Source organism: Candoia aspera, chromosome 9 (assembly GCF_035149785.1).
Source record: "Candoia aspera isolate rCanAsp1 chromosome 9, rCanAsp1.hap2, whole genome shotgun sequence".
Classification (NCBI taxonomy): Eukaryota; Metazoa; Chordata; class Lepidosauria; order Squamata; family Boidae; genus Candoia; species Candoia aspera.
The window spans coordinates 25,121,342-25,136,544 of NC_086161.1; the positions used below are offsets into that span (position 1 = coordinate 25,121,342).

Consider the following 15,203-nt stretch of genomic DNA (forward strand, 5'->3'; position numbering starts at 1 on the left):
CGTGACGTCATATGTTACAACTGCGTCACTTAGCAACAGAAATTCCAGTCCCAATTACCATTTGTAACTGAGGACTACCTGTACAACTTTTATAAATACATCAATGTTCCAAATAGACACTAATGCTGTAACCCTTGCAACACATATGTAACTTATAGCCAGTGTACCTTAGTTTACAGAGGAAGCAAGTTTCCAACTAACTTCCCTTCCCTCCCCCTGCAAAGGTCAGCCTTTCGTTGCTATGCTCCACCAATTCTCATCAGATGTAACCTCTGATTTTGGCTTGTCCTTCTCAAATTGGCCATTCCACTGTGTCCTTGATTTAAAAAATGAACTGCTTTAGTTTGCTTTCCTCTTCCTTCAATTAGTCATTTCTCCTGTCAAGCTTTGTTCATTACTTCATTTAAGTTTTACTCTGTTTTTCTTCCACCAAGCAATCTCCAAGTGGGGATTAACAAAAGATGTTTCATATCTTTCTATTCCGATCCACTGTATTACACTCAAATTACACATAACGTTTATATCCTGTGTTTTCACTGTTACACGTGCAGCAATATGAACTGAGAAGGTCCTCAGAACTTGGACTTAGTTTGCATGCTGCATTAAGTCATGGTTTTCTTAACTATGGTTTATTGAACAAACTACAATCGGTTGGGTTTATATAACTTGGAGAACAAAGATTAAACATCACACTTGCTGGGTTTATATAATGTACCTAACTAGCTCAATGGTGGGTGTTATGCAACCTTGCTAAGCTGGTAAATGAAGCACAGGATGGAATGAACGCTGCACTGGGACAGTTGTGAGTCAAAGAACAATATTATATGAACCTGAAATCCCAGTCCACTGTGCGAGCCCCACCCAGCCAGTCCTCCAAGGAAAAACCATGGGATTACACAACAGCCAGAAACACAAGGGGCCCTTTAAAGAACATGCTCTCAAGGCATGGCTGTCATAGAACGCCCCCAGCAGGCTGACCGGCTGCAGTGCCAAAGCCACACACGCTGCCACCACCCTAGGTGGAAAAGGCCACTGATTAAAGGAAGCCTTGCCACTGTTCTCCTGACGCCTGAAGACCACCAGACCAAACTGGAAGTAGGTGGGAACTCTCCCAAGCCGGCACCATTTGTCCCGGTTAGCATTTTTGTGTGTTGCCAGTTCCAACAGCAGCAGTTTATGACTGGGCCAGTGAGCTGAAGGGCACTGGGTGAAAGGGGCTATTAAGACTTAGTGCTACAGCATCTCTCATCATTTCAGCTCTGCTCCACTTGCGCTCACTCTTGTGCATGTCTTCTTCAAACTCAGAGTAAACTCTTCTTACCTTTCCAAAGCTGCCCACCATCTCCTGTACTAGGGACCTCATGGGTGCAATGTAGATAATTTTGAAGTCATCTACGTTGATTGTCCCATCAAGGTTGATATGCTTTCCGATCTCACGCAGCATGCACATCAAAGCCACGTTGGTTTTCCCTGCCCCCTGGATTAGGAGAGTGAGTCAGAGCAGAAAATCCTCATTCCCGCTGACCCCCAACCCCTTCCCCGTAGAACACATAGGTAACCCACCAATTAAATATTCAGGAACAAAACAGAGAGTGCAGCCTTGGCCTTCTAGGTGTTCTGGACTACAACTCTCATAAGAACTACAGGTGGTCCTCACTGAACGACCATTCATTTCACAAAAGTTCAGACTTACAACAGCGCTAAAACCCAGATTGCAACCAGTCCTCGCCTTTACAACCGTCACAGTGGCCACGCAATCATGATTTGGGTGTTTGGCAACTGGTTCACGTTTACGTCGCAGCATCCTATGGTCACGTGATTGCTATTTTCGACCTTCCTAGCTGGCTTCCAGCAAGCAAAATCAATGGGGAACCATGTGATTCGCTTAACAACCACATGGCTCACTTAACAGCCATGGTGATTCACTTAAAAAGGCCATAAAATCGGGTTGGATTCACTTAGCGACCGCACTGCTTGGCAACCAAAATTCCAGTCCCAATTGTGGTCGTTAAGCAAGGACTACCTGCACTCTGGTGGGAATGAGAAAATGGGATGTATTTTTACTCAACAGGTCAGGGGGCATCTCACTGGGGAAAGCTCAGCTAGAAAAGGAGAAAGAGGGGAGGAGGGGCACTTGCCGTGGGTGCACACAGTAGCAGATTCATGTCGGTCTCGAGTGCCGCACGGTAGAGTTTGCTCTGAATCCTGTTTAGAGTTTTGAACCCTTCAAATCCAGCCTGTGCGTATTTGGGGAGCTTCTCCACAGAAACTAGTTGCTGAAAAAGATAATGAAGGAAGAAGGTCATTATGCAAACCCTACAGCCACAGGTTCCTAAAACAGCATCCTCGGGCCCAGAAGGGAAGTGAGAGTGCTACCGACCTCTTCCGATCCAAAGGGCTTGGGCTTGAGGGCAGGGACGTGAACCTCCTCGTACCCTTTGCGCTGTTTGCGGAAAGAGCCGTCCGGCAGCTGGCATCGCTTGTTGGCCATGAAATGGCTCCCTTGGGCAAACACAAGGTCCTCCAGGTCCAGAACTTGCCGAGGGGCCAGGGCCTGGGATTAAAGAAGACAACGCAGGCAAATGGGAATTCTTCCTCATTCTCCTCACCCAAAGCACTTGATTAAGATGCACCGTGTCTTTTATGCACACACAGGCTGGGGGCCCTCGCTGGCGTCACCCCTACGACTCACTCCCACAAAGCTTTGCTTTGCGATCTCTCATTCCTACCAAAAGCTTTTGAGAGCCGTAGTGGGGGCTGCGTCATAAGCACGGATCTGCCAGGTCTGTCCCCGGGGAGCGATCTCACCACGCTCCCCCTCACTCACGATTCTCCAGGGCGGCCTTTCCGCTTCCAAACCGTCCTATCCCCAACTGAAGTGTTTGGGCTCAGGGGCTTCCCAGATGAAAAGGTTCCATCATTCCCTCTGTCCAGAGCAGAGAGATGCTTGCCCTTTCCTCTGGGGTCCGGATGGGTCAGAGCAGATCTCCCTTCCCCACAACTAAACTGTTAACGCATGAATTCAGCTTCCCCCTGACAAGGCTGACACAACCCAAGCCGTTGTGGAGCGTGTGGCGCTAGTACAAACGCAACGCTGGAGGAACAACACATAAAAGACTTTTTAATCTAATGATTAAGCCAAACTAGAGGACAGCGGCTTTAGACAGGTATAGAAAATCTGAGTACCAGCCAGCCTGCAGGCCCTTAATCCACCACATCAGCCAAATTACCTCCCCTCCTTGATCCAGATCCATGGTTTCTAGGTCAGTGTCCATGCGGGACTGACGGACACGCTCCCTGCGGCAACGTTCTTCCTGAAAGAGGAAGACAATGCCCACAAGTTAGTTTAATCTTAGTCCCGATGATGAATGGCAGACAGATCTGTAAAAAAAACTAAACAGCTCTCTCATCCGAAGGCGTTTTTTGGAGGTGGGTGGGTAAGCATCTTGTTGTTTGAATGTCTCACTAGAAAGCTTCTGCTTTGTCAATAGCCAGCACTGTGAGTTTCAGTCCAGTAAGACTATAATCTTAAATATGCTTCCCAAGGAATAAATGCCACTGAACGATCAGGGGTCATTTTACAATTAACACAGACAATTGCAGTCAGTCACTCAATGTGTAAGGATGTAGAAACTTATATGGGTGAGAAAAAAATATGGCTACATATTATATGGCTGCAATACCGAAGGAACGGTCACTTGTTTTAAAGGTACTTAAATTCTGCGCCTCCCTTAACACAGCAACGCTACACACACCAAACACAACCTACAGGGTGCAGCCGTACCGCACAAAGCCAACACTGGGCATGGATTAACCTGCCTCTTAACGAGATTCCTCTCCGGAACGTTGCTACCAAATCCTTACCCGAATCAAATCTTCCTTCTCAGTCTCATGCAGCTGGTACAGGACTTTTGACAACTCAGGGTCCGACTCCATCTTTCCCATAATCCTCTCCTTCTCAGCTTCGCTCTGAGCACTTGCCAGGAGACTACAGTATAGGACTAGTAAGAAAGCAAAGTATCAGTTGCACTTGACACACACAAGAGCAAAAACAGGGACACAACTACAAATTCTTCCAAGGGGAATACACAGCACGCAGCCTAGGACTATGAACGTTTTTTTGCATGCATTTTCCAAAGCTAAGACGTCTTCAAGCTTTCTGGAGCGCAACCATATTCTTAAAAATTCCTACAACCTCTTCCTAAATAGCATCTAGTATTCTTGCTACTAAAGATTCATTTTAAAATACACGAATCCCTGCAAAACAACCGCCAGTGCACCAAAGTGCACCATCTGCAACTCTTGGTTAGGGTTAGCCCTTAAAACCTCTGGTGGGAGTTTCATCTACTCCTTTTTTTACAGTTTGCTGCTTGGATGGGAGAGAAAAGTGTGTGAAAAAGTGAGCATGAGAAATGGGGGGGGGGAATTGTCCCAAGGAGAGGGAAGTGGGTTTACCCCAGCCCCAGAAACCACTGCATGCACGCACACATCAACCGCAAGGGGATGAGATTCACAACAGATGCAAAATGTTGCCACCCAGGGGGACACTAACTTTGCAAACTGTACTGGCACTTGCTCTTTACTACTGTTTTCAGAACGAAGCCCAGCATCTTTTACTTAACAGAGCTTAATCTCCAACTGTCCACATCAAAACATTCACAATTCTCCAACGTAACCTTTGCAATTTGCAATGTTTTGAGCACAAAACCTAACATTTCACACTGTGTTCTGTTCTGAGTGCAAAAGCAAAAACGTTTCAAGCATTCTGGATCTATCAGATCCATCCTCAGCTCAAAACACTCAGTCACAAGCCCAGGACAGCCACCTTCACACGCGGAACAGCAGGTCTCCCCTTGAAACTGGATGTTCCATGAAATTCTGTGTGCCTGATAGTTCGAAATGGAACATTTAACATACTCCTATTCAAGATAAAGCAAAAAAATAGAAGCTTATGCATTTGTCGGCACATTATGCTCTTACACTGAACACAGAATTTTAAGTATCTTTTTTGAGGGACTGAAGAGTACCATTATTCTAGCAACTGTGGGTCACAGCCAAAAGCAGTGTCTCTCAACCTGAGCAACTCTAAGATGTGTGGACTTCAACTCATTCGCTCTGCTGTTTTCAGAAGCCAGAAACAGCAAAAGAGACTCCTGAAGTTCAACCTGCTACGTATCTCAGAGGACCTTTTCTGACAGGAAGCCAATTCTCGGAAGCCCCACGAAGTAACATCCCAACATCAAATACTCACTCATCATTCTGTGTTGCCTCAGCACTTTGATAAAATCGAACGTGTTAAAACCCAGGAGCAGGACCAGCTGGTTCTCACATTCTCGGTCATCACTGGCCGTCTGGAGAAGGAAGAGAGGAAAACGGATAGAGCCTGCTGTCAGTTGGTAACAATTTCATCCTACAGGGAGAATTCAAATTACAGTAGGGCAGACAGAACCACCTGGCAGTTGGTTCTGTCAGACAGAAACACAGGGCACTAAATTTGACCAAGCCACATCTGCATTGGTTGGCAGGTGCCCTCCAGGAGTTTCAGACAATTTTACCAGCCCTTTAGAGATACCACGGACTGCCTGTGGGTCTTTCTGAATGCAAAGACAACGATCCACAGAGCTTCTCTGTCTAAACACAAGTCCATGGCGCCCAGGGATACCAAGCTGGGAAGAAAAATGAAGCTGGAGGATCATGACTAGATGGCCGACAGAGCTTTTCCCCAAAGCCTCCTGGTTCCTCTTTCAGGGATCAGAGACTGAGAAACTGAAGTTGTGCTTCACAAAAAGATACAGAGAAAATTTCCTTCCTCTTTGAGTCAAAGGCTGAAGGAGCAAATGGATCTTTCGTATATGCACATTTGTGAAGGTATGTTGGGCTGTTAACAAACATTATCTGCAAACATTAAGCCAAACAACACAGAAAAAGTAGGACCAGGATCAGATGACCAGGGTCAAGCAAGTACAACACCTTCAGGATTTCCAACACTTCATCAGCCTTTTTCTGGGACACGATGGCATCATCATAGAAACGGCTCAGCTGCCGCTGAAGCCAAAAGGCATCTATGTCTCTGGGATGCAGGTCTTTCTTCTTGGAGCTCATCAGCTCGCCTGAGGCCACGAGCTGGAGAGACACACCGTCATTTGCACAGTGAGCTTTGCTAAAAACACCCCCAAAGCCCAAATATAGATTTATCACACTAGTACCATAGCATCTGCCTCTCTGATTCTTCATGAAATGAGAAAGTACTACCGACCTGCGTAAGAGCAAGTGATTCCCAAATTATTCTGATCTTTCCCCACCACCAGGATTATTTTTTTAAAGCTACGTGTTGCTAGTCTCCATTTTGATCAACTTGTAAAAAGCGTGTTTTCCTGGGGACTCACGTTAGCCGAAAGGGTGCAGCGGACAACTGCTTCATCTCCTTCCATGTCTTCATCAGATGCCTCATCCCGTACTTCACCATAGACATCCTCATCACCTTCCTGTTGGTTCACAATCGCTGTTACTTAATAGTCCTTCCAAGGACAATTCCTGTTTCTCAGAGACATGGCAAGCATTGGGGAAACCACCGATGAGCAGTAGTCTCACGCAGGAAGCAGAAGAGAGCATGACCACACCAGGCAATCAAGGGTTTACACGAAGCCAAATCCTAGCTAGAATAGACTAGGTTTCCCTAACCAAAAAGACCAGGAAGCACTCATTCCTGGTCCCTCCATCTGTCTCTCTGATAAAAGAAGGGGATTTGGCAATTATACTTGCTTGTAGATAAATCCATCACCCAAAAGTGTACCATCAGGCACTTCAAAAAGAGGAACAGAGAGGCTGCACTCTGGAGAGGCAGAAGGCACAGAAGACGCCCCACGCTGAACTTTATTCAGCCACAAAGGTCCCTGGATAGTTTTGGATCAGTGAGTCTCTTTCTTAACCCTGATCCACCTCAGATTTGTTGCGTGGGTGAAGCGGAGACGGATGACCAAAATACATACCCTGCCCTGTGCTCCTTGGGACAAAAAGGCAGAATAAAAAAGTAGTTCGTAAGTTCACTGATCCTTTAACAGGAAGAAATAATCGACTAGGCAACCTCAGACAAAGACAAGCACAATTGTTGTTGGACCTTCTCTTCTGACAATCTGAGGCAGCCTTTTGGCCCTGGAGGAACCCTGGAAATATTTTTCAGGCCTCAGGAAACCCCTGCACGCTCAGGCTCAAATGTAGGCCAGGAGCTACAAAAGTATATTTGTTTTATTTGTAGACCTACGTATATATATGCATTAACGGTGTTCTTAAACTAAAAATAAAGAATGAAAATTAATTCTTTAATGTGAAGCTGCCCAAATTGGAAATAATTTTTTAAATAAATCGTGATCTCCCAGGGAACCCCTGGTGACCTCTCGCAGGACCCTGGTTGAGAAACCCTGATCTAAAGCGAAAGAGCCTGCATGCTCACCTCTTCGTCAGACTCAAACTGCACATTCACTCCGTAAGTCTCATCAATGTTGTCATCTGCAAAGGAGGACAAAGGTTTCTTAGAGGAGAGGAGGTCCCCTACCCTGCACACAAAGGTCCAGGCTCTACCTGAAAGAGTGGTGCTCCTAAGGGCAAGTGAGCAACCACCTCTATCGCCAATCAGACCAAACAGCAGGCGTGGATTCATCAGCCCTGGGTGCTGGAGTCAACATCTTATGCCATTACTGGCCCACATTTATGGTGCCAGCAGCAGAACAGAGACAGGCAGCACCTGCAAGTCCAACTACCCGGCTACCTCGTTGCAGACCAGACCCTTGGCCTGTCTTCTCTCCAACAAGGGAAGGCGGACGTCTTTACCTCAGGAGCTGAGATGCTTGTTCAGCCCAGGGAAAACTTCCCTTCATTGTTAGTCTTCTAGGCAGCGCCTGCCAGAGATGGCATATCCGTCCCCTACTGACCTTCAGAGGAGGTGTGCTGACTCAGAATAAAGGCCTCTTCAGTCCCGTTTTCTGGGTCACACCGTGGCCCGCTGCCAGAGTGCGTGAGAAGCATCAAGCAGAATATACGGTCATAACCCCCTCCTCTTACTGCATGAGATTCAAGTATCGGCATACAGCCATCAGGGACTGCCCAGTCCTCCAAGAATTGCTCTAAAAGGGGCCAAATTAGTGCTGTCGCCACCTCTGGTAGCAGGAAATCCTTAGCCACATGTAGTTTCAAGTTAATAGATAACCCGATTTCTAATTTTATGAAAAGGAGGCATAATCCGTTTCTAGCCGCATTCTACAACCTGCATGACTCAATCTTACCTCTCACGAACCTTTCCGTTATCTTGTCCCTAAACTAAAAAGCCTTCAATCCCATGCGTTCCTTAGCATGGTGGTCGCTTTACCCATTAATCATTTTGCTTGTCTTTTCTTTATTTTGCCCAGGCTGGGATCTGATTCTGAAGGTTACTCTCTCGTTCACACCGCGCAAAGGCTTTCAGCCATGAACCCAATTCTTCCTTCGCCAGCTGGAGTTTCTACGAAGTTCCCAGTGCAGCAGCTAGGCTTGCTAAGAGCCTCCTGTTATCAAAGTTAGCAACACAGCACCAACAACAGCCCAACCTCTAAACGTTTTTCAAAACTTACAGATCTCGTGATGAAATCATCACAATCTTCTAAGGTTTAACCATCTTGGAAGCTTTGGGGCTTTGCTCTGTGACAAGTCCCCCCCCGCAACTAACAATAAGGCAAACAGAATTTGTTCATGTAACCTCTCACCACCAGCACATCCTTTTTGATCAAGAAAACCACAGAAATGGTCCGATATTGTAAAACTGCCCCCCCGCCCCCAAGGATGAAACAATACTGCCCTAATTCAGAGAGCAAAAGCTAAAGGGACTAAGGCTGCAGACTGTACCCATATTCTGGATCTCCTTGTCTCCACCATAATCTGTGATCTTCTTGCCCAGGTTAACCAGTACATGGTAACGGGTGTCATCTGTCTGCCCCAGCAAGAGGTCGATTTCTTTTCGCCGTTCCTTGTCTCGCAGCTTCTCATTCTTCAGGACAGCCAGGACTTCATCGGCAGCTCCACAGAGAATGTCTCGGGGCTGCAAAAAAACACGTTGAGACCATTCCCTCTACTACTCAGCTCAAGTGATGAACGCCTTGAGAAAAGCAATCCTAACTACGGGACTTATCTGTGGGACTGCATGCTCCCATGAGTATTTGCCCGCCTTGCACACTCCAACAGGGAGGGCACACTCATTGAACAATGTCACCCTGCAGCCCCAGGAGGGTTCCTGTGGTGGCCCTTGCCCTCGCCCGCCCCCAATATACGGTTGTTCCCCACCCCGCAAGCCTTTCGAAAGGCAGTGCTGCTTCTTTGGGCCTTTGGACCAGGATAACCAGAGTTCCCAACACGACGACATAGTATATTTTAGCTCTGATTGCTATTTTATTGTCTTAGTTGGCTTTAATGGTATATGTTGTTTTCACTTGGTAACTGTTATTTGATTATTTTTTGTATATCAAGTTGTCTAAATAGGGAGGCCATATAAACGCTTCAAATAAATAAATAGCCACTGAAAAATAAGACAGAAATATAAGCATGTTCAGGAAAGCCGCAAGCATTTGTGGAAACACAAAAATAATTGGAAGCAATTATTTGGTAATACTTCAACTCTACCGGCAAATGATATACCCGTTAAAAAACCAGAACTGAGTTCAAACGCCAGGAATCATATCTAAAAATGCCTACTGAAAAGGGCTGGGTTATGTTATCCTTCAGAAGATAACAATAATCAGGCACAAGGTTGCTTTCTTTAGCAGAACATGGGAATATTCAACATCTCAACACCACCAGAAAAAAAGTGGATCTCCCATACACCAAACTAGCTTCCAGTTTCCACACTGCACCAAATGATACGTTTATTTCACTCAGTTGGTAGAAAACAACAAAAATAAAACAGTCGATCGTCTTAAAGTGGTTACTGTTATCACTGTTGTTATTTATTTATTTATTTATTTAAATTTATTGGCTGCCTAACTCCAGAGGACTCTGCAGAAATGATAAAGCTGATCTGATTGTGTTTCTACACAAGAGCCCAATGATGATCTCTTACAGCTTTTGCACAAAAGTGCAAACACTGGACGCAAGGTAGGGGAACTTGTACTCAGCCAAAGGTCACACAGGACAAATGCCTTCACAACACCCGTTTTTCACTCACCTGATCACCAAGAGCGGCCTGAATGAAACTCAGCAAAACTTCATAGGTTTCCCGGGTCTCCTTGGTTTTGGGTTTGTAGATAATTCCTACCATCTCATCAATACCCTCAGAAAGCAGTGTGTAGCCTTTCATCTTGTTTATGTCATGCCTGTCTTCATCACGTTTGCGCCTCCTAGAAAACCAGGAGGAAGGTTAGCTAGCAGTCAGAAAAGATGCAAGAATGTCTATGTCAGATCCCCCAATCAAAGGTTTTATAAAACCCCTTATTGGAGCATCTACCATCATTTACTTCTCCAAGGAATGGACTCCGTGTCGCCAGACAGGAGGGGGTATGAAGCTGAAGTGTGAAGTGGTTTATTATGGCTATGGAGGACATCAAGGACACAGGGTTGAGATATGCCAGGAATACCATCTGGATGGGAGGGGGGTGACATGGGAGGGGGGTGACATGGTTTCATGGGAAAGGGGACTGACTAAGAGAATGTAGTTTTTAAGTTAGGCTTGAGCAGGAAATCTTTATTCGCAGCTTGCCTTCTGTACCGTTCATTACGCTTCATTAAAACAGTTAAAGGAATCCCAGACTACTGACTGTGATTGTGTGAATGCTCGAATGAGCAGGTGCTGACAGTCTCTCTAAGTGTAGTCAGAAAGCCCATGCTGAGGATCCATATAATATATACACAAAAGCACATTTTCTCTCTGTCTAATCAAAATTATTCTGATATGAACAGTGTATTCAGTCCAGTATCTTCCTCTAGAATTGCCTTGTAACTAGAAATCCATAGCTTTAAATATCTACCTTATTTTTTTCCCATCCTCTATTTTGTAGCAATAGCCTTATGACAAGCTATTGAAAAACTGAAAGTGGGGAGATGGGCGGTGGCTAAATTTGAATAAATAAATAAATAAAGTCCGTCCTTTGTATTAATTTGATTATCCTCGTAAAAGTATCATCCAGCTATGATTTATGATAATAAAATGTATATAACTTAGTTTCTTCCTCCATTAACCAATTTGGCTATGACTGCTTCTGAACATGCAAATGTCCTTTACTGATGATGGGATAGCTGGTATCCCTGTTATACTACTTGGAATAACAGCTATCTTGTGTTAGTGTATTTCACAATTATAAAGTCCTTCTACCTCTCTCAGATTTCCAAACATGCTGAAACCCAATCTTTATCATCTCGAGCACAATAACAATCTTCTCTTCCTATGTACAGAGGAACATTCTCATTAGGTCTTCTTTACCTTTGTTTGAAAGTCAGTTTGGTGCAGTGGTTCAGGCACCAGGCTAGGAACCAGGAGACTGTGAGTTCTAGTCCCACTTTAGGCACAAAGCCAGCTGGGTGACCATGGACCAGTCACTCTCTCTCAGCCCTGGGAAGGAAGCAATGGGCAACCACTTCTGAAAAACCTTGCCAAGAAAACTGCAGGGACTTGTCCAGTCTCCGAGAATTGGACATGACTGAACAGATTAAAAAAAAAAATCTGTTTCGAATTTTCTCTGCCCCAGCACTCAACTTCTATCAATTCAGAGCCTACTGCCTAATCAGAATTCTTTCTTCAGTATCTCCAGTGTGCGAAAACTCTAGTTGGATCTTGGAGAGTGAGGTTTTAGTGCCTGCCAAACTGAGAGTTTTCCAGAAGCTGATCTGGAAATATTTAATATTCTGATCAACTCAATATGCTGCACTAGCACATCAGCTCAGCCAGCTTGCAACAGAAACCTCAGTATCGTAAACAGAAGATGCAGTGAATGTGTCACATCCATCCCACTCTAGAATTCAATCAACTATGATACTAATAGGCAGCAAGTACATCATTCTTTACATCACCTTGCCAACAAAGGTCTGTATAATCAGAGCTATGGTTTTCCTGGTAGTGATGTATGGCTGTGAGAGTTGGACCATAAGGAAGGCTGAGCGCCGAAGAATTGATGCTTTTGAACTGTGGTGCTGGAGAAGAATCTTAAGAGTCCCTTGGACTGCAAGGAGGTCAAATCAGTCAATCCTACAGGAAATCAACCCTGACTGTTCATTGGAAGGACAGATGCTGAAGCTGAAGCTCAAATACTTTGGCTACCTAATGCGAAGAGAAGACTCACTGGAAAAGACCCTGATGCTGGGAAAGACTGAAGGCAAAAGGAGAAGGGGACGGCAGAGGATGAGATGGTTAGACAGCATCACTAATGCAATGAACATGAATTTGAGTAAACTCCAGGAGACGGTGAAGGACAGGAAGGCCTGGCGTGCTGTGGTCCATGGGGTCACGAAGGGTCAGGCACGACTTAACAACTGAACAACAACAACATTCTTGGCTTACTTTGCTCGTCTCTCCTCCTGCATCTGGGGTTTGGTCCTTTGGGCCTTATCACCCATGCGGGTGCCCTCCAGCTTCCCAACCAATGACAGAACCTCTCCTGTCGGCTCATCGCGTCTGGTCCGGTCAATCAGGGACCGGTCAGCTTGAAGCACAAGATTAGAGTTCTGAAAGAATCGCAGCGGAAACAGACAAGAGGAAAGGGAAAGAGAGGGATCAGAAAGATGGTGGAGGCTACGCAACAATGTATTTCAATCATTTCCAGTCAGGCAGTGCCTAAATCCGTTAAATTAAAATTAAATTAAATTAAAAGGCACATTTTGGTATGGCAATTATTTGTACCGTTGCCCTGAAATTAGAATCGCAAGAGCTGGCAGTGGCAGTGGGTGAGGACAGTGTTTTTCAAACCTGGCAACTTTAAGAGGTGTGGACTTCAACTCCCAGAATTCCCCAGCCAGGATGGCTGGCTGAGGAATTTTGGGAGCTGAAATCTACACCTCCTAAAGTTCCCAAGTTTGAACAACTCTGGTTTAGGAGATTGAGTTCCACCTTGTGCTTGGTGGAGGAATCCACATCAAAGCTTCCCAACTGAGGGCCGAACACATCCGACCTAGGGGATCCCCCCCACGCCCCACTTCTCCAGGTCATCACTTTCAGGGTGCTTTGGGAGGAACCCACTTTCCCATAACAAAAAATCGTTATCCCTAGTCCTGCCCTCCGGAACAGAGAGCAGGCCCGACCTCCCGCCCGGAGCAGGGAAGCCGCGATCGCGCCCCTTCGGCCTTCCCTTCCCAAGGCTAGACCTGGCCGTCTCCTTCGATGCCCCTTCACAGGTCTGCGCGGCCCAGAAGGAGACGCAGAACGGGGGTCGGACCAGCCCGGGACAGAAGGCCTCCGTCCATGGAAGCAGGCGTCCCACACAGGCGGGTTTAGCCGCCTGCTCGCTCAGCCCGAGACCCGCAGCCGCCCCGCCACCCGGCCCGGCCCGGCCCGGCCCCGCACTCACCGCCTTGTACTCGTACTGCAGGCTCCGGGCGGTCACGTCCGCCATGGCGGCGGTGCGGGGGCTGCCGCTGCTTCCTCCACCCCGGCTCGGCCGACCCTTCTCCGCAGCCCCGGCCGCTTCCCTGCCTCTTCTGGGCGGCCCGCGTCTCTCCCGCAAGCGACGCTTCGCGCACGCACAGGGAGAAAGCGGAAACGCTTCGGATCTTCCGGTTCCGGGGCAGCTCCGGAAGTTCTTCCTCTCTGTCAAAAGCCGCGGGCGCCCGGAAGGGGGAGCTTGGCGGGCAGGTCCTAGAGGGGACGTGCTTTAGCGCGTGCGCTAGACGTGCGGGCTCTTTTCGACGCCTCTGTGCCTTGGTTCCGCTTTCCCCCTTGCCCACCTGAAAGGGGCAGCGTTGGCAGCGAGGGGCGTGAGCGGGGTTGCCTTTGTGGCACGAAGCGTCTCGTGGAGCATCGTGCAACCACCTCGCCCAGGCATCCTCCTCAGGAAGAGAGGTGGAATCCACAGCAGACCGCTGATTCAGCAGAGCAGTAAATGAGCTCATTTATTTATCCTGAATTCAGCAGAGCACGAAAGAGACTTCCAGCCAAGCTGAAATCAGCTCCTCCAGCTTGAAAACAGGAGGGTTCTCCTCCGGATTCTCCCCAGCCTAGGGTGAGAAGGTTCTTCTCCCTGGCTTTCATTTTATGCCTTGAGTTTACATAGCGGTCGTTCATGTTCCTCATGTCCGTATTTCTTTCCTTGCAAGGGTTGGGTGGAGCATCCTAACTGGTCAACCATGAAGGAGGAAAAGGCCTTAGAACTTCACCCAGGTCTCAGCAATCCATCTCTCTCCTGGAAGGAACAGGAAGGGACAAGAACAAGGCTCAGTGAGATCAGCTCTACAGGTAAACCTCGCTTAACGACCACAATTGGGACTGGAATTTTGGTTGCTAAGCAAAGCAGTCATTACACAAATCCAGCCTGATTTTACTACCTTTTTCGCAGCAGTCAGTAAGCGAATCACCATGAGCATTAAGCAAACCACATGGTTGTTAAGCAAATCACACAGATCCCCACTGATTTTGCTTGCCAGAAGCCGGCCAGGAAGGTCAAAAATGGTGACCGCGTGACCATGGGATGCTGCAACGGTCATAAATGCGAACAGGTTGCCAAGCATCCAAATCATGATCATGTGACCGCAGGTATGCTGCAACAGTTGTAAGCGTGAGGACCAGTCGTACGTCGTTTTTTTCAGTAAGTCCAAACCATCACTAAACAAATGGTGGTTAAGTGAGGGCTATCTACAGGTACGAGAACTGCAGTGTTAAAGAATGGCAGGAGCTCCAGAATGAGACAGTCCAGCTCTCCATTTGGAGCAGCCCAAGGTTGGACTCTTGGGCCTTTTCCCACCCTCCTTGCATGGGAATAGACTCCTGGCCTTGGAGGTGGAGGATCCCTATGCTGCATTTTGATCCGGGTCTCAGGATCTTTGTTTCTTGCCTTGGCAGTTTCCACCCTAATGTCAGCAGCCTGAATCCTATAAACATGTGGTTTTCAAATGGGCCGTTGCCCCTTTCCTTTCTCCATGTTGCACTGCCCAAGATTCCCTGTCATCAAGGAACCCCAAAAGGTTATGATTGTCATGAGTACTGATGGCGAGCAGGAGGGGGCCCCTATCCAGGGGGGAAAACGCATGCATAGTACTGAGGA

At 47.0% G+C, this 15,203-nt stretch overlaps 1 protein-coding gene across 1 annotated transcript in view; it reads right to left on the reverse strand.

The window, feature by feature from the left end:
• SNRNP200 (small nuclear ribonucleoprotein U5 subunit 200) overlaps positions 1–13,666 on the reverse strand; it is a 45,474-nt gene extending 31,808 nt beyond the window's left edge. Inside the window, exons 1-13 of the mRNA XM_063311192.1 lie at positions 13,515–13,666; positions 12,512–12,675; positions 10,187–10,358; positions 8,875–9,067; positions 7,451–7,506; positions 6,387–6,485; positions 5,971–6,123; positions 5,252–5,351; positions 3,865–4,001; positions 3,231–3,314; positions 2,381–2,554; positions 2,139–2,276; positions 1,322–1,477 (exon numbers count right to left, since the gene is read on the reverse strand). Coding sequence (XP_063167262.1) covers positions 1,322–1,477; positions 2,139–2,276; positions 2,381–2,554; positions 3,231–3,314; positions 3,865–4,001; positions 5,252–5,351; positions 5,971–6,123; positions 6,387–6,485; positions 7,451–7,506; positions 8,875–9,067; positions 10,187–10,358; positions 12,512–12,675; positions 13,515–13,559 — 1,671 coding nt within the window. The 5' untranslated portion in view covers positions 13,560–13,666. The remainder of the gene's footprint in view (positions 1–1,321; positions 1,478–2,138; positions 2,277–2,380; positions 2,555–3,230; positions 3,315–3,864; positions 4,002–5,251; positions 5,352–5,970; positions 6,124–6,386; positions 6,486–7,450; positions 7,507–8,874; positions 9,068–10,186; positions 10,359–12,511; positions 12,676–13,514) is intronic.
• Between the last annotated feature and the right edge of the window lie 1,537 nt (positions 13,667–15,203).